At 44.1% G+C, this 19,041-nt stretch overlaps 2 protein-coding genes across 3 annotated transcripts in view; both read left to right on the top strand.

Annotated features, from left to right (window-relative positions):
• The window catches only part of AT-HF (HIS HF), a 110,798-nt gene extending 94,718 nt beyond the window's left edge, over positions 1 to 16,080 (top strand). Inside the window, exons 8-19 of one of the 2 annotated variants that reach the window (XM_086523121.1) lie at positions 1,909 to 1,962; positions 2,038 to 2,136; positions 8,712 to 8,774; positions 9,114 to 9,176; positions 9,279 to 9,361; positions 13,092 to 13,200; positions 13,297 to 13,350; positions 13,423 to 13,510; positions 13,630 to 13,667; positions 13,811 to 13,916; positions 14,869 to 15,035; positions 15,392 to 16,080. In XM_086523121.1, the coding sequence (XP_086379247.1) occupies positions 1,909 to 1,962; positions 2,038 to 2,136; positions 8,712 to 8,774; positions 9,114 to 9,176; positions 9,279 to 9,361; positions 13,092 to 13,200; positions 13,297 to 13,350; positions 13,423 to 13,510; positions 13,630 to 13,667; positions 13,811 to 13,916; positions 14,869 to 15,035; positions 15,392 to 15,502 (1,035 nt within the window). In that variant the 3' untranslated portion in view covers positions 15,503 to 16,080. The remainder of the gene's footprint in view (positions 1 to 1,908; positions 1,963 to 2,037; positions 2,137 to 8,711; positions 8,775 to 9,113; positions 9,177 to 9,278; positions 9,362 to 13,091; positions 13,201 to 13,296; positions 13,351 to 13,422; positions 13,511 to 13,629; positions 13,668 to 13,810; positions 13,917 to 14,868; positions 15,036 to 15,391) is intronic. The other variant, XM_086523122.1, reaches the window with a different exon arrangement.
• On the top strand, positions 15,593 to 16,214 carry LOC147447271 (uncharacterized). The gene is made up of 2 exons (XM_086523124.1): positions 15,593 to 15,725; positions 15,819 to 16,214. Exons 1-2 carry the CDS (start codon positions 15,614 to 15,616, stop codon positions 15,908 to 15,910), a joined length of 204 nt encoding a protein of 67 aa, XP_086379250.1. The 5' UTR covers positions 15,593 to 15,613; the 3' UTR covers positions 15,911 to 16,214.
• The last annotated feature ends 2,827 nt before the right edge of the window (positions 16,215 to 19,041 follow it).

Below are 19,041 nucleotides of genomic sequence, written 5' to 3'. Positions count from 1 at the left end.
CCAAGCCGTTTGCACAGCTCCTCGGCATCTCTCTCTGGTGAAGGTCCCTCTACCAAGCCGGTCACACGGATGTTGAGGTGTCGAGCCTGCCTCAACCTTTCCTCGTTCAGGGTGTCCTAGACTCTGATGTGCTCCTCACGTACGGCATCCTCCTTGACCTCTTGCTTGATGGTCTTGCGGACCACCTCCACCCATTTCCCCTGGGTAGCCTCCATCTCGGTGTGCAGCTCCTTCAAGTCTTCTTTAATAGTCTCCACGTGTGAGATCTCTCCATCTTCCCGGGCCACAATGATCGAGGCTCGTAGAAGCTCTATCTCCTTCTTGGTCTCCCCAAGCTCAATCCTAAGAGCTTCATTCTCCTTTCGCAAATCAGTGATGTATTGGTGCATCACTCCGGTGGCCTGCAGGATCTCCGCTTGGAGCATCCCTTCCGTTTCCGGGCGGATTGAGGCAAGTAGCTCCTCTGAGACTTTGTTACGGCGGCGGTACTGGGCGAGGGGGGTCGTCATGAGCCCCCTGCCAACTTTTGTTGCGGATGGAGGGGGGGTCGCCATGGTCGATGGGGGAGAAAGAGAGAGAGCTATGTGGCCATACAGTGGCGGGGGGCTGGCTGGTTTGCTACACAGTGGGCTGTTTTACATACGTCTTAAAAGTAAATATCCATACGTCTGCTTATAAGTCATTATGCAAGAGAATCTCTTCAATGTCAACATGCACATTAGTTAGTACGAGTAGTGTCTACTCTCCCCAAAGCAAGCTTGATGATAGGGTTTCATGTCATGATCTCACATGATCTCTTCAATGGCAATATGAGCTAAATTAAAATTGTGTTATATACACCATCTTTCTTTCGTAAACAAGTGGAAAAATCACGTTTTTTAATCAATCTTTTCCTTAACTAGATGTATGGCTCGCTTGGTATCTTGTTTGCTCATAATAGTTCGCTCGGTGTTTTGGTAAAACTCGGATAGCCTTGCAACTACAAGATGCTGTCCAATGTGTAGTTGTTATCTCAAAGAGGCGAGCTAGACTCTCTTGGTAAGAGCAAAAGAGGTAAAGTAGGAGTATTTAAGAAAATCTTTGATAGTAGTATGTCTACCCTATTTGTGGTGAAGATTAGAGAGTCTTATCTTCGCTCATTATTGGGCTGACGGCTTCCTTAGTGCCTTTTAATCTACTGGGCACATCCTCTTCCAAAGAGCATGCACTTATGCAGACTAAACAGATATGTACCCTAGTGGGGTTGATTAAAGGCCATTCAATGCTAGCCTAGAGTAGGTTGTTTGTATGTGAGGAGGTGCTTGAGAGGTTGTGTAAAGACAGGTAGAATGTCTTTGTCATGGCTAGAAATTATGGTTAGGTAATCTAAAATCAATCAAATGAGCAGGATGTGGTTATTAACTCAGATTTTTTCAACCGGTTATCTCAACAAAATTGAGCTCGTTGTCTAGTTCAAAGTAGCTACTCTTTGCGGGGTGCGGTGCTCTTGACTTGATGGCAACATTTTGATGGACTTCAGCATGCGTCAGATTGTATTGGCCAGAGCAGCGTATTTTGCTTTTAAGCTCTTCTCACAGGAAATGCCACAAACAAGATTTTTGCATTTAATAGTGTCCCAATGGAAATGGAAATGGGATGCAGGATTTTAGATGCAGTTCAAGAATTGAAGAATTTGATAGTTGTCTTTCAAGATACTTATGTAGATGATATGGTTGATATGTTTTGTCCATGTTTCTGTTTTGTTTTTTTCTCCTGCTGAGTGTGTTGTCCTTACTGAAGTGTTTCTTGTGTTCTTCAAAGCGTTTCTGCATTAGTCTTCCATTGTCTTTTCCTCCATTGATGTTGATCTCCTCTTTAATACCTCGCATATTCTCAGCCATAAACCTGTAGGTTTTTTGTCTTATGTAGGAGAAAGAAGAGGTGCTCAAAAAACCTGGGGAGCACTCAACATTAGCCAAGAGGGTTTGTAAAAAGAAACATCATCTGATACCTACCATTTCTTGGAAGCTTGGGGTCTCAAGCATAAGTTTTTGACAGGTTATTGCTTGTTTGGATGTGAGGTCAAATGATCGAGGAGATTTAGTCGTTACGAAGGGCGACCAATATGATGTGCGGGAACAGACTGATGGACGAGAGGTTTGTAGCATGTTTCCCCTTGTCTCATAGACTCATGAATCCATTCATTGAGTCTTTTTATTCCCCAAAAACGACGTTGCCATTTTATTGGATTCATCTGTAACTCTTATGCCTTGCTAGATTACAAGTTTAACTGGGCTAAGCAATTATGCGTCCATTAATTTTGCTCAAGGGAAAGCGGATATGACTTTTTAACAACATTTTGATTCTTGCAAGGGACGACTGGCTTTTTGAGAGATGTTAGATGAACAATTGACTTATCAATGTCAAGGGGGTCCATTGGTCTCGTGAGTTTGCTGTGAAATACACAAACAATTCAAGATGAGCATTCTTATTGAAATTTTTGTCATAATCTGCTCAGTTAGTTTAAATTCCCAGTGAAAAAACAAAGTATGTACAATGCGGGCTAGATCACGAGATGGGAGGAGGAAATAGCCACACTGGTGGCCGGTAGTGCCATCTAGGCACACCCTGGACCATGATGAAGAAAGGCCCTAGGTGCCATAGTCGCAAGAAAGCCTCTCGGCTCCCGCATGCGCTCAGAGCTGCCCTGAAGTCTCTCAAACTGACCCGAGTGTATGAATCGGTCTCTTCCGATGGGAGAGGGTGAGCCTCGAAGATGCGAAAGCAGCGGGCCCACCAGATGAACCAGAGTGTCAGGCCGCAGTTGAGTTCCCAACACCACTTTCTATCATTGCACACTCCTGGGAGATGAGCTCTCTATCAAGCTGAAGGGTAGGACGACCCCCTGAATCACTATCATCCTGCTGGTGGAAGCCATCTCAAAGCGGAGCGCTGAGCCAGAGAGAGTGGACCAGGCTGCAGCACCCCAAGTGTACTGTCGGGCTGTGGAAAGGGCTGGCATCGGCCGAAGAATCCGAAGCCAAACTTGCTGTGACATGGGGCAGTCCCACAAATAGTGACGCTCACTCTCGAGAGGGTGGCCACAGGATGTACATGTTGCCGAGAAGTCGCTGTGTACCAACCAACTCCCAACTGCTATAGCCCTATGCGCAACAAGCCACTGAAACATGGTAACTCTCCTCAGCTGCATGCTGGCTGTCCCACAACCGCTCCCAGAAACCTTACAAGGACTCGGCTGTGAGACCCTATTCTTGCCAGTGAAGTGCTGCAACTGGGCAAGTCTCGCTCCGTGCTGCCACTATGTGGCTGAAGAGAAAGGATCTCGCCAGAACCACTCTCCCAACTCCCTCTGCGCTCGTACCATAGAGCAGCTCTCCCAAGCCAAAAGCCGCCAGTGGATCTGCAGGGTTAGTATCTATGACACAAGTCCCCCATAGATGCCCACAACTCAGATCCTCTGAAAGCAGCACTCTTCAAATTGTGGTGCCTCTATTGAGACTTTGTGAAAACAACCCTCTCCCTGAACCTCGAAAAACATGCAGGGTATTGACTCCGAGCAAGCCCTAACTGCAATGAGGACCTCCAGACACGTGAAGGCCCCCATCCATCTGGGAGCTGCTGCCTCAAGAGGGGTATGCCACTCAGCAGGTATAGCCTCTGTAATATCGTACCACATGCTCGGCACCCCCCTCATACCTTGTAGCTGTATCATGTATGCTCTTAATCTCCTCGAGGAGGCCTGAAAACTGTAGCCAGTCGCCAAGAGTGCGGGTTAGACCCTCTGCCATGGGACCCCAAGAAAGGTGAGGCCTGCTACCAACCAAGTGGCCTCTCTGTGTGCTAATCATGGGGTTCCAAACAAGAGGCTGCCTTAAGCGCTCCTCAATGCAAGTGGGCTGGTGCTGCTCTAGGCCACTCCGTAGCTGCTCCGAGGACCTAAGCAGGCTCGCAGCAAAGCGGTCCTCCCAATTCATGCCCAGGCCAACTCGCAACATCTCTGTAAAAATCCACCTGATGGACGGACTCCAAGGGTCGCCCATATGAGGGACTTGGGCACACGAATCCGGTGTAGCCAGAGCTCCTTCAAGGGCTCCTCCCCTGGAAGAAGTGCTCTTATCACAAGCTTCCCAAGGAGGGCTCTGCTCTGCCATGCTGGGTCAATGATCCCCAGCCCTCCCTGAGAACATATTAAAGTGATGACTTGCCAGTACACTTTGGCCCCGAGCTGACTGGGTGCCGTGCCCTGACCACAAAAAGTTTTTGATCAGCCTCTCCAACTGGTTGATGAAAGAGTTCGAAAAGATCCAGCAAGACGTGATGTACCACATAGTAGCCAGATTGGCCTCGTGGCCCTCCAAGTACATGCCTGAGTCGTCAGTAAACTCAGCGTCAAGCAACTGGTCTCCCCTAATAGGAAGCTCAAAACCGTGCAAACTCTTTGCCTTAGCATAGAAGAGAAAAAGGAAGGGGGCAAGAGGGCAACCCTGTCGAACCGAACGCGTGAGCATGAAGCGTTCCCCTCTTTCCCCTGCCAAGAGCACTAGTGTTACATCCCCCGACAATGGACATCAAGATGGGCGCCCATCCTGATGTTTGGGGACGTAACAACCGGACTATGCGCACATCTGTAGAGAGCTGACACTCCTCTAATCCAAGGGTCTGAAAACCCCATCTTGTGCATAGTGCCCTCCAAGAAATCCGAGTCAAAGTCAACTCTGTCGTAACCCTTCTCAAAATGGAGGAGTATCACAAGATCCTCTCCTCGAGGACGTGCCAGGGCAGATGCCTCTCAAAAGTTGAAGATGTTGTCAAGGATACTGCGCTCCTTGACAAAGCTCTAGGTCTCATGTATAATGCTCTCAAGTAGCGGCTGAATCCTCAAACTCGGAGCCTTTGTAGACTGATTTGAGAATGGTGATGTGCTGCCATTTTCTAATCTCGTCCAAGGAGCCTCCCTCCTTGGAGATAAGGTAAATCAGACCCTCACTCATGCTGTCAGGCATCTCCCCAGTGTGCAAAATGTGCTGGTAAGGGCTACAAAGATCCGAACCAAGCAACTCCAAGGGCTAGTACTCCAAGAAGAAGCTGGGAGTCAAACCATCCTCCCTTGGGCAGCTACCTCGAGGGAGTGCTCTGAGGGCCTCGTGGAGTTCCGCTAGCTTGACAAGCATCCTTAGTCTCTGACGCATCTCCTCAGTAAGTAGGCAAGGCATCTGTGCCCAAACCTGCTTTGTGCATGCATCATGGCATCTGACTGTGGCTCAACTGAGAGCAACTCACGGTAAAAATCAATAGCAACTGCACACATATCCTCACGCTTTGAAGCACTGACCCACCAGGTCTTCTCAACTAACTAACAGCGGTGCGTGCATGCAAGGCCCCACAGTCTCCTCACCAATAACTCTGTCGCCCACCTGGGTCCACTAAGATACCTTTTGATGAAAGGCAAACTCATTATTTCGTCTTCAATGGTGGTCAGCTCCTGTTGAGCCTACTGCATCTGCTCCTCCAACCAAGGATTGTCAGGGTGGCACTCGTGCATCCGCTGTAAGGAAGCTATGCCCCGTCTGAGACGCTTCTCCTCCTCCTTGGGTGCAGCCAAGCAAGTCGTAGACTCCTAGAGGAAGAAGCGACTAAGCTCAGCAAGTGCAATGGCCACTCTACTAGCAAGGGTGCCATGAGTGCCCAAACTCTCTGAGCTCTGTATCCAGTAGAATCCTCTCAGGGATGCGCAGCATCGCACTCCCACTCCTCTGTCTGTTTGTCACTGTAGGAATCACTGGCATATGATTTGAAAAGGTAGTCCGTGCCAAAATGCAAACAGATCCTCCCATGTCACAGATGTGGTCACTGGCATAGAAGCAATCTTTTTGAGATAGATTGACTCCCCTACTCTGCGATCAAAGCGAGAGAAGGATAAGCTTTCTCGGGGCCCCACAACGCGTGCATGCTACCAAACATCTGAAATCCTCAAGATCATACATAAGCGCTCCCAAGCTAACAACTCAGCCCCATGCACAATAGCATGGCTGCCTCCAATCCTATCTGAGGGGTCCTCCAACATGTTGAAGTTCCCCCCAACACACCACTGCTCTGCATGAGGCGGAGACTCCAAAATATACGACCAAAACTTAGCTCGTGCACTTGCCAGGTTGGGGCTCATAGATGTTCAGGAAGCCCATGAGGCAACCATTAACCTGCATAGTAATCCATTGGGCCCTGCTTGGCACAATAATACCTTTGCCCACAATGGACTGCTGCCATGAGTCCGCAAGTCATCATCTCTGAAGCTCCTGATGTAAGCGACCCTATGACGCTGAAATTGGGACCCACCTAAACCTCGCAGATTCCATGCGACAATCCTCATGGGATCAGTGAGAAAAGACCGATGTTGCAGTAATAACAGCCAACCTCGCTATCTTCGAGGCCACGACTTGGATGGGGAATAATCCGCATTCGAGCGACCTCTAGATCGGCGTGTCTAAAGTGATTGTCCCACCTAGGCCCAAGCAGAGCGTGCAGTCCGTAGGGAGACATCCTTTGTCCAGGAATCCTCATGTACATATACATAGCAAAGGGGCCTTTGAGTGTCGGCAAAAAAGTGAACCACAATGTGCCTACATCTTGCTGCATTCGGTGGCGTCACACTGAACTTGGCTAGAGACCAAAGTGTTTATTGAATTTGTCACCCCCAGGATCCTTGTGTGGTGTGAGAACTCTAAAGTTGGACCTGGAGCCAGTCAAGACTTGTGTGCAAGGTCCCCTCGATCCCTGTCACACACAAAAAGAAAAGTCCTACCGCTGTATCCAAAGCCTCGGTGCCTCTGGCAACTAGAAAGAGAACATGATCTCGGAAACAAGCTGCCTCAAGGTTGAGAGATGGGTCGCCAAGGAATCAGGCGAAATTGTAGTCAAAGAACTCCCACCGTCGGCCAATGGCAAAACTGGTCGGCCCACAGGAGACTGCCACAAAAGGAGAGACCTACACCAAAAGTGGCGTCCTCAGGTAGGGTTGTCCCTCCTGAGCCATTCGGCTCGTAGGGAAAGCACTACAAAGAGAGCGTCGAGCTACGGATGAGTGTCCAGTCCCCTGTGTCGGAGGAGTGTAGGATGGGTCGGGTGATGAAGGTGAGGGCCCAACGGGGGAAAGGAGGGGAGCGGGAGCTGGCTGGTCACTAGCCTCTGTTGAAGTGCTAGCTTGTGTGTCCTGGTTACCTGTCTGTTGTGCATGTTCAGTCCTGGGAGTTGAGCCTGCACTGCGGGTCGAGATCTCCTGAGAGGATAGGCCTTTGCCAAGTGGCCCATCTGCCTGCAAATGAAGCAATGGTTCGGGAGTCCCGAATACTCTACCCTCTGGCATAGCCGCCCACCACTCACCCGAGGTAGAAGAACCACCTTCGGAAGAGCACGAGTGTCTTGTACCAGAACGCGTATTGTAGGAATACCTGCAGCCTTGGCAGCAATTGAAGCTGTCGTGCGCGGGGTCTCAAAGACTGTCCCGATCTCGGAACCAATCCTGGAAAGAAGCGGGAGGTACTCTCTCCTCAGGCTAGGGAAGCAGACCGAGATGGCAGATCTGCTTCCTTGACAAGAACATCGGAAGCTTGGTCAAAACCATGGTGCCACTGTCAGAAATGAACCCTGACCGCTCGGATGGCCAACGGGCTCATCGAGATGACTTTGGCAGCCATCTTGGGAGTCTCAAACTCGATTTGGTAGTGTCCTCACCCGAGAAGCTATATGTCGATGATCTTTCCCACCTCTGCTAGGAGACGGGCCTGTAGGAGGTCGCGCACCTTGCCTCTGCTGGGTTGATTGCCAATGATTGTGTGCAGACAATAGAGGTGGCCTGGAGGGGCTCCACCTTTGCTGCAAGGCTCGCTTGCTCTGTTGGCGATTGAGCAAGTCGGATGGTGGGCTCGGCGGGGTCAGACGTGGGGACTTCATGTGAGTCCCTCTGGGATGGATCACGAGCCTCCATCTGTGTTTGCTATTGCAAAGAAAGGCGAGAACGGGCATAATCCACTGAAGTCAAGCACGACAAGCGTGACCGCAGAAACTGCAGGAGGGGACGACGAGCAAGAGCAAAAACCGGGCGGGGGGGGGGGGGGGGGGGGGGGGGGGGGGGGGGGGGGACAAGCAGGGGGAAGCGTGCGCAAGCTGGGGGGAGGGAGTGGAAGCTATGGCGGTGGCGAAGGCAGGCGAGGGGGATGCGCAGCAGCAGCGAGCTCGTGACGCATGAGCTTTGAATTTTTAGCGTAACCTTTTTTAAAATAGGCTTTTCTTATTGCACGTACATGCAGTTATGTCAGGACATCATATTATTTGAGCCAAGAGGGTTCTTTGTGTCAAATTCAGAATAATTTCTTTACCATGAATCTCAAGGGAGTTTGGCATGCTTAAAACACAATAGAATCACCGTGGTGTTGGTCCCCTTCCAAAAGAGAAATTGATAATGCTTAGCAATGTAGGATGATTCCTCCCCCCTTTTCTCCTGCTGATAAGTTCCTCATCTTGCTCTCTGTCTCTAAGGTCACAAAACTTGGACACTATCGTGACTATGTCTTCCCTGAATTTTTGATTATGAATATTGAAGTAAGCATTAAGCTGGCACTGCATCTGTCCTCCTTTTTTTTTGAGCAAAGGCATCTGATCTGCTTGCATCTTGCATAACTGCCAGTATTTTTACACATTAGTTTGCTGTGTGACAGGTCCGCAACTTGGGCAAGCCTGTGGACCTCGCAGGTCGATATTATCAAGATGGAGCTGATGAGGTAAGACGGATGTTTTTAGCTGTACACCATGGTTTTTTTCTTGATATGCCCTTGGTAGATACATGAAGTGTTCAATGAGCTGAAGCATCTTGATGATTAGGAATCTACCCATCAGGATGCTTTCGGCAATATGCTTGCATGCACACTTTCCTATTGTCTTTTTCATTTGCCTTTTTTTTTTCTCATCTTGCTGTGCTTTTGAATCCTCGTTTTTATTGTTATTTCCGACAAGTGAATGTGCACAGCGTGCTTAAAACAAAGCTTCATTTGTTGCATGACCTCTTATTCATGTAATAGAAATTTAACAATTTTCACTTCTTACTATGTTCTTTTGGACAGGTGGCATTTCTTAATATTACTGGTTTCAGAGACTTTCCATTGGGTGATATGCCCATGTTGGAGGTGAAAAGATTGCACTCAATGAGGTGTTTAATGTATAGTCTATTAAATTTTTAGTGTACTTTATCAAGAATATTAAGTGGTATTATATGTCAAAATTTTCAGGTGCTTCGACAGACATCGGAAAAAGTTTTTGTACCACTGACAGTTGGGGGTGGCATTCGAGATTTTAAAGACAAAAATGGAGTGTAAGCTACCATTTTAGTCTGTAGTATGTCACGTTTACGAGTCTAATTGGCAAATTGAAATAATTGAGCAATAATGTCTAATCATTTCATCATCCAAAAAAGATTAAAGGTTAACAAACCTCAATTGAGCTTGAAATGGATTAGGTTTCCTTTTAATCAATTATGCTGAGAAAGAGTACACTGGAAGAAACAAGACAAAAGGCCAATGTAAAGGGTCTTGGTGCAAAGGTGTTTCATTTAATCATGCCTCTGCTCTTTGCAAGGAGGTAGATAACGAGTTTTGTGAACAGTGAACTCAAGGTAATGAGGTCAAAGCCTCCAATCAGGATAAGCCTAAGCTAACCCTCGATGAAGGGTCTGCGCAAGAAGTTCTAGGTGGGCATCTCTCTAGTAAAGAAACTCTTCTCTATGCTAAGGAAGATCCATGTTTTCCTTGTCATACTAAGGGTCCCATGAAAAAGAAACATTCTAAGAGAGATCGAATGAAAATGATAATACTCTTGCTGCTTCTAGCTCGGCACCGTAGCTTAATGCCATTTTGAAGCAAACTGAATATTGCGGCCATGTGAATTATCAACTTGTGTTGCGTTAGAGGTATTTTACAAGTTGTGATTAACAGACCGCTAGTCAAGCCCGGTACCATATCATACCTGTGTTTGTCTCTCTTGAGACACTGTATGCTGTCTATGCTTTAGATGCTCTATCCCCCCAGAGCATCCAGCTGCCATATGCCTTGCTCTGCCACAGACAAAACAGTGCTGGCATAATCCAAAGAAAATAACTCTCTCTGTTGTATATCACCTCCATGTATACTAGTGGGAGAGCTGAATCATGGAGGATTCTTCACGAGAGAGGGGTGAAGAATCAAATCTAGGGTGGGGGTCTCAGACTAGTGCGAATCTTTGTGATTGAAACTTCGGCAAAATACCTGGACATATGGCTGCCTCAACTGTTGAGGCTGGCTAGATCCATCCTTTGGCTCCATTTGCATATGTAACAATAAGCTCTTGTTGGAGCTTCGTAGGCACAGACATGCTTTATCATGGAGTGCTACACAAAGGCAAGTGAGAGATTTCTTCTAGAGCAGAAGCTCTTAGCAGGACCCAAGGACAGGTCAGTTTTCAGCTCATGGGACTCTCCTAGATAGAGCTACAGAGATTAGTAGATCTCAACGCCCTCATGCCTCTTGTAGACCGCATCACGGACATATCTAAGATGGCCGCATTCAGGCCATAATTGAGAGGCACATAGAAGCTCCTTCGAGGTTCTTTAGAAGGAGATTGATGCTATGATGCAGCAGCCCATGAGAGAGTTCTTATGATGGTACTTATAGGGGCACACTGAGGATATTAGGCTTTGGTATGTAGGCCACCAGCTGGCTCTAGTGGCTCACTTAGTTGTTCACATTTTAGCGTGTGTTATTTTAGTCTTTGTAGTTCCTATATTGGATGGACATTTGGATCATATGACCATGATGTAATTTTCTGGTCTCATAGGTCTTTTAGAGCTTTTGCAGACGTAAAGAAACATTTCATTTTTTCTCTCTAATTTCAGGCTTAACTTTTAGCTCTAGTTTTTCCATACCCCTCTTGCTTTAAGTGGATGATGTTGTTCTCATTACTGGCTAGCCAGATGAACTAAAGAGACGGTTGAATGCATTACAGAGCTATGGACATGATAGAGATTTGTCTTGTTGTGGGGTTGGTTCAACGAGATTTTGGTAGCACAGCTTGCCGCCATCATAACATAGGTAGCTAATACCCAGCCATCATAACATAGGTAGCTAACATAGGTAGCTAATACCCAACCATAATTTACTATTGCATGCAAAAAAAAGGAAACAAAATCACTACACAGTTTACGATGCATCTTGGACATCATTGTCCCATATGATTAGGAGATTAGCAGAGGAAATATTTATACAGTAGATGAAAGAGTACATGCTCATTCAAAATTAAACAGTTTGCGACAGGCAAGCAATTATTGGAAGAGATGTGGAGAAGCTTCTAGTACATAAAAAGCTGGAGATCAATTGGAGATTTCATGATACCCAGTTGGCAGAGTTCTTTGTTTATTTGACTCTTCTATTGAAAAATAAGCATAGAGTTTGACATCAAAGGGATAGGAGGCAATACTTGACTTAAAGAACAAATGCAGATATTTCTTTATTCATAGGGTTGTATTTCTAGGACAGTTGAGGGAAAGCATCACCCCACGAAGGGTCCAAAGAGTGTTCTTGTTGTGGTGAGTAGCAATGAGGGGGAAGCTCGCAGGATATGCTGGTCCATTTTGATAATGTGGATAGGGTTCGGGGAAGGTCCACCATGTCTGCACGTTTCTGATTAAATGCAACTTGTGAGTGAAGGGTGGAGTATATATTTGCAAGGTGGATTTTTGGAAGATGCTCCTCAATGATGTAGTTTGTAAATGTGGATTCCCTAAACCTGAGTTTAGAAATTTTATAGCTGATGAGGCGAACGCCAACTGGATTGCTGTTCAAACTGTCTGCTTTGAGGGTCCAAGGAAGCAAATGATTGGTGAAGGAGAGGAGTGTGCTTCATTGGGAGCTATGCATGGTACATCATACTCAGATGTTTATTCTTTATTCCTCTCGAGAAGAACATCGGGCACTTTGTACAAAATGAAGAAATGCTCCAGTGGAGACTGCAGCAGCAGAGGCATGAGGACAAGTGTTAGGTCAAAGTCAGGGATCAAATGAGAGATGTGGGTGCTACATATGCGAGGGTTAAGATGATAGTAATGTGAGGTGCCTGCCCCATGGTTTTGGAGGTGACAAAGCTATCCTGGTGGAGTTAGCGAAGCTACTTTTGGTTTTGTAACACATCAAATACACGTTATTGGACCATTAATACATCCATGTGATTGGTTAACCACCCAAGGTTTGGCCCGTGGCAAAGGGTACATAGTTGTAGCCACAAGAAGTGCTGATGCTAATATGGAATAGGTTTGTGCTTCCCACTATTGATGGGGCTATCAGCTACAGGTGAACCAAGATCACGATAAAAAAGGACCCTAGTGGTTACTGCCCAATGTACTGCTCTAGGAGACTTTGTTATTGTCACAAAATCGGCATCTCAAAGAGTGTGAGCATTATTTTTGCTTCTATTTCCTTGTTAATTTTATCACAGGCATGTCCTTTTCTGTCAAATGTTGACAAAGTTCAAATGTTGAATGTTGATTGATTGTTACAACAACAAATTATATCAGTGAAATGTTTTTCACACAGATTTCCCTGGGAGAATCTCGCTCCAGGTTAGGAAACATGGAACTCACACACAACAACTTTACATCTTATGAAAGCCATTGCATTTGTAGCTACATTTGAGTTGTAGTTTTTTTAATGACAAATATAGTTAACAACTGACAATCAAGCCCTTTCTAGGTTTTAGGCTCGCCTTTCAATGTCTGTCAGCTGTAGTTCATGAGTCATGATGTGTCTATCGTGTGGCCAGTGTACTTGAGCTTGGCATCTTACATAAAAAAGAACTGTTAAAACACCATAATGAAAGAACCTGAATTTTTTGTAATTTGTTATAGGTAAGAGGCTAGGTGAGTCCATGCAATGAAATAGAGACCAGAGCAAAATTCTGCTGCCTTTCCTGTCTTGGCCCATTTTTTGGGTCTGAAGCTACTTAATAATATTGCTTTGCTTTTCTGTGATTTTTTAAATCTTAATTGTTTCTTATCAGCAGCAACCAAATTTGTTTAGGTCTTACTCAAGTCTTGAAGTAGCAGCAGAATACTTTAGATCGGGAGCAGACAAAATCTCCATTGGAAGCGATGCTGTTTATGCAGCCGAGGAATTCAGAAAGACCGGAGTAAGTTCACCTTATAGTAGTTTGAGTTTGGTTTCAGTTTCACTTTAACAAACAAGACAACTTTAGTAAGTGTTTTAAGACCTTGATTTTCTGCAGGTAAAGACTGGAAAAAGCAGCTTAGAGCAAATTTCTCTTGTTTATGGAAATCAGGTAAATTTTGATTCATGACCTAAAGAGTGGATGTGATTTTCAGCACTTAACAAACGTCTTGAATCTGGTTAGGCCGTTGTTGTGAGCATTGATCCACGACGTGTATATGTGAAAAATCCAAATGATGTTCCCTTCAAAACCATCAAGCTAGAGCAGCCAGGTAAAAGTTTTTACAAGTCACTCAGAGTTGATACTAAGAGGCAAACAAGTTCCATGCTAACAGTTGGGAGGGTTTAATGGATTGAACTAATTGGACAGTATTGTGTGCTCTTTATGTAGGGCCAAATGGTGAAGAATATGCTTGGTATCAATGCACGGTAATCCTTTTGTTACTGTAGTGCTTCTATACCCCTTTGTTACATGTCTCAACTTTGTTGTAGGAAGATGCTAGTCTCGAGATGTTTCAGCTTCATATTTTTGTTCATATAGATAGATTCAATCTCTTTATTTAACTTATCAGGTAAGTGGAGGGCGTGAAGGTCGAGAAATAGGAGCATATGAACTTGCCCAGGCTGTGGAGGAGCTGGGAGCAGGGGAGATTCTACTGAATTGTATAGATTGTGATGGTAAGAGTCTATCATTCCACTGATTTAAGGTTATGTGATACTTTGTAGCTCTGTTACTTTTGGCTACTGCTGATTACACACGGAAAAAGCTTAGTCTTTTTTACTTTTATCTATTCAAAGCACATGGGCATGCAGTTTCCATTTCGCCTCGAACCTCAGTTCTTGTACATGTTTGCTTTGGTTGTCATTGCTTACTTTTCTTATTTAGCACATGGTAAGCCCAACCCACCCATTCCTCTTTGTAGCCAGATGTCTGACCATATGCTGCATCAAACAGAGCAGGTGATACAATTGGGAGCAAGGAAGTGTAGTGTGGCAGGACCATCGGTGAAAAAAGATGCCGCATATAGATCAAAGGCCACCATGTTGGGATGCTCTATCATGGTGGTCATTGGAAAGTTTGCTTGTGCTTGCAGCTCCATTTGCCTCATGCGTCTATTAAGAATTTTGATCTATCTTTGGAGATCTCTGGCCGCTGAACTCTCTCCTTGACCTTGAGTTGCTTGGGTTGCCTGGTGTTGGCCAATTTGCATTTGCAGCTCGTCCACCTTCATGAGTACAAACATCTCTTTTGCAGAAGAAAAAGTAGGCAACAAATAAAATGCAAACTTCACCCAAAACTCTACATCTTTGGTAGAACCATATACAAACACATCAATTGAGACTTTAACATTACATTGATTATCAAAAAACAAGCCTTCAATCACTGGAAACCCCAAAATGAACCACATGCAAAGAAAATTATACCTCCCATGGCATACAATCAGGTTCAACCATTATAACACTACTATCGTGCAAGAGGGTATGATGTATGCCAAATCAGACCAATAATGTTTAAAAGGTTTTGATTGTCAGTAGGTTGGCCATATTCTTATGATATAGAGATTATGAAATTTTCCACAAACCTTTCCTTCGGTAGTTTCAAAGAGCTGACACCTCTGTCTATATGCAGGTCAAGGACAAGGGTTTGACCTTAATCTTGTCAATCTCGTTTGCGATGCTGTGAGCATACCCGTCATTGCAAGTAGCGGTGCAGGTGCTCCAGAGCATTTCTCACAAGTTTTTCAAAAGACTACAGCCTCTGCTGCTCTTGCAGCCGGAATATTCCACAGGCAAGAGGTACGGCATGCCAGTGGAGTTTATGTATTGTTAATTTCTCTTTCCCTGAAAATGGTATGTAAACAAATAAAGATAATGTAAAACTGTTGAGATGATTGTATCAATTATGCTTTCCTGAAGAATGAAGCTTGCAGGGTTTTTGCAGCTAAGCCAAATCAGCATCACATGAATCATAATGTGCTTTTTGCATAATTACCGGACATATGTATAACATGGATTAATGGGAGATTCGTTTTCTCTCTTTGACAGCTTGCTATTATAGTATTTTATATGCATCTGGTTAGGCACACTTGTTTGAAGTCTTTCCAAGATTGTGTAGAAAGAGTAATTTGCCTTCTAATTGTAAACATTTTCAGGTAAAAATAGCAGAAGTTAAAGAGCATCTACTGGAGGAGCATGTGGAGACCAGGTCTTACTCTTTGCTGTCAGAGGGAGCAAGGCCTTCTGTGTATGCCAAACAGAGATGATTGATAGGAGGTAGAGAAATTTCCTCTTGATTTTTGGTAGAACATACGACAGCCAAGGAGAAGAGTAAATGGGATGGGCTTAACTGAATAATCGTTCGAGTACGCGTACAAATGGGATGGGCGTTACAGCATAAGCAAAAGCATTTAGCATCAGAGGACAATCAAGATTCTGAAGATGAGAGCATTCATGACAGATGGACGATGTCTTCCCATAAGAGTATCGGTGAACAACTAAGATTACTGAGAGTCTTTGATGAGATCTCATACTACTGAAGAAAGGGAGAAGCCTAGCTAATGCCCATACAGTTTTTTTCAGATTTTCCTGTGGAAGGACGGCTTGTCTCTCCCCAGCAGTACCCAAAGATAAAAGCGCAAGCTGGAGGCAGTCTTTTGGTTTGCCCTCATTAAAGGATGCTTAATTCATCATGAAGAGTTGTCTGTCACAAAAGACTTGTGAAGCTCTCCATATACACCTTCAGTTTTACTGTAACCAACAATTTTTTCATATGAACATTGTAAGTTGGTAAACAACTTTTGAGGCTTACACTAATGTTTTAGAAAAGAAAATTTGGAGTGTTTTTCCGCACACCACAAACAAAACCTTAAATATTGGTCAAATTTGGAGTGATTTGTCTATCTAGACACCCATTCCTAAAGACATCAGCTTCTATTTCAATGCTTATATTTATATGATGACAAGTTCTAACGCTAAGTGCTCAGCTGCAGTCGATACACGCGGTCCACGCTGCCTGGTGTGTTGTGAAAACAACCCCCTCCCCCCTTCACAAGAAGAGTTTTGGACAAATTCTCACAATAATTCCCACATTTTGACTTGAACATCATGAGCTTCTGTGAGGGAGGCATTGCATACCTAGCTAGGTACGATTGGGGGCAGGGGACCGCCGGCCCGGTGGGGGGGCCGGGGGTCCCCTTCCCCCAATCGTACCTAGTTAGGTATGCGGTGCCTCTCGAGCAGAAGCTCTTGATGTTATGCATTGTATGAAAAACATTGAAAAAGACTCTGTTTTCTTACATAGAAAATTTCTAAAGCTTCTTATATGAAAAATGTATTGCTGAGTAAACAAATTATATGCTGGTTAGGTTGCACAAAGGATCATGGACATGTGCTTAGACCGTAGGAGTCACATAAATTATTTTTCTTTAATAATAAAAGAACCCATGAGGAGAAAATTTTGATATGGTAATGCAACCATAAAGAGCAGCATCCCATATGGCTGAGTAGGTGTCCCCAATTTAGTTTAAATGAACAATCCATTGTAATTGCAAAAACAAAGTGTCCCCCTTTGCTATATCTTAAACTAAGGCCCATCAAAAGGTTTTTGCTTGTGTATGATCACACTTCCAAGATGGCTTGTGCTTTAGAATTTTGAATGTAGTTGCTTAATGTCCCCTTAGGCACGTATGCCAAATAAAAAGTGGCATAGTTTGTCTACTTAAGAGTTTTGTAATCTTCAAAGATTCATTTCATTACATTATTTAAGTATTTTCTATTAAGAAAGATTTTATTGAATCAGTACTTCACATCATGGGATCAAACTCCTATGACTACACTCTTTCATCCTTTGTTCTCTAAAACCTTTTTCAACATACCAAAAAAATGAATGCAGCTTTGAGAAATAGCATTTAAAAGGACGTTTTTTTACTTGAAAACTTTTAAGGCTCTTTTGAGGGACACATGCCTAACAAATAAAATCGAACAATTTTCACCCATATGGATATTAAAGCCTTTAGCTGTCCAAAAAGAGCATCGTATTGGGACACCAGTTGGGAGGCAATATTGTCACTTTATGTATTGTCACATACGAATGCTTCATATATTTTCTTTTCACTTGAAGTACTAGGTACTATATAAGTGCAACCCCCTTGATGATTACAAATCGTCACGCAATATTAATTGCAATGTTTTAGACCTTCATTTAGGATCCATTTAAATCTCGATTGAAGCTCCACTAGGGGAGTGCACAAGTAGATAGAGCCATCAGCTGTATTGGGTTTTTGAAATTTCAAGGTTTGTGGATCTTTGTCATTTTATTGTTCATACAACTATTCATTTTTGTAAGATGCGCCATCTAAATCTTACATAGTAACATAGCTCGTGAGGTCCTTAGTTGGAGCAAGCATAAGAGCTTCCTATGAGCCTCTTGAATTAGTGCTCGGGATCGGCCAAAATTGTCAAACTATTCTCCACCTAAACAAACCAAGTGTGATGTCTCCTCTCAATGGCAACCTTCTACAAGCTTGAAAAGTCGAGAATTTAGATGCGCTCTCGACCCTCTTGATAAGTACTATTAATAGTATGTTTACCTCGATTCAAAATATAGCAAAAGCATTTGAGGAATTGACAAGTCGATAAAATACAAAAAATTGGACAAGAACTTCAAATTGTAAGAATAAGCTTGCAATGTAATCATTTCCTAAAGGGGAGGGTGTGCAAAGAATTTAATCGCTTTGCTCCATGACTATGAGGGAGGGGATACATATGACTAGCTAGAAGTTGCCTTGTGTTTACTTTTCTATCAAAGTTTGATGGTTGGTAATATCATCCAATACTCATGGGAGACTTGGAAGAGGAGTAGGACTTGAGGCTTAATGTCACTAGCAAAGAAGACGATGTTATTGCTACTTGTTACGAGGACACCAATGGGACAGAAAAAGAGCGAGAGAAAGAAGTTCAAAAGAGAATTTTGTCTATGAAAGTAGATTGAAGATGCAAGGTGCAAGGTGCATGCTAAATTGTAAGGGGTGCCAAACTAGTTTTGGTAATTGATGACCATAACTATGGTACAAGAAAATCTTATGAGAAGGTAGAAACTGGGCTAGCAAGTATAACCGATCAGAAAAACCTGGCTTTGTTGAATATTCTATGTAATAATATTGTGGACCTAGGCCCAGTACCTCAACAACCATCGCCAATCGGATATTATTTTTGAAATGCTCTCGACCCCATAGAGTCACTCGAGTCACTCGGTCCTGATAGGTCCACCACTTGGTTTGAGAAACTGAGGTTCTTAACTGCGGAAATAAATGATGTTCATAATGGAGTAAGGTTGCTCTCCGAGTAGATGTACTGGACAGATAAAGATGCACAATTGCTATAGAAAAAACCTGTCCTTGATTGTATGCCATAATACGACTGGTAAGCTGATTAGCTGAAGATGCTAAACACCGGAAAGGGTACTCTGGACTTTGTTTTTTTGTAAATATAACTCCCATCTTATATAGACCCACTGGTTTTTACTCCTAGACCAGAGAAGTTTTTTTTTTTACTCTCACCATTATGATAGGTGAATTTTTATCGTAGTGATGGCTGAATGACATTTAGCTTACTATAGGGTTGGGAAGTAGGTGTAAAACTGCTATGTATGATCATCCGAGGCTTAATACAATAAAATTCTCAACTAATTAAAGGACCAGGTATCAACTATGGAATAGTTTGGTATCCATTACAAATTAGGTGTTTGGTGTACAATATGAACTGTCCGTGCATTCAAACTTTATACTATCTTATCATTGTTCAG

Source organism: Adiantum capillus-veneris, chromosome 11, assembly GCF_014529385.1.
Source record: "Adiantum capillus-veneris isolate H3 chromosome 11, ASM1452938v2, whole genome shotgun sequence".
Lineage (NCBI taxonomy): Eukaryota > Viridiplantae > Streptophyta > Polypodiopsida > Polypodiales > Pteridaceae > Adiantum > Adiantum capillus-veneris.
The sequence above is the reverse complement of the archived record's forward strand: the minus strand, read 5'-3'. Positions and strand labels throughout refer to the sequence as shown.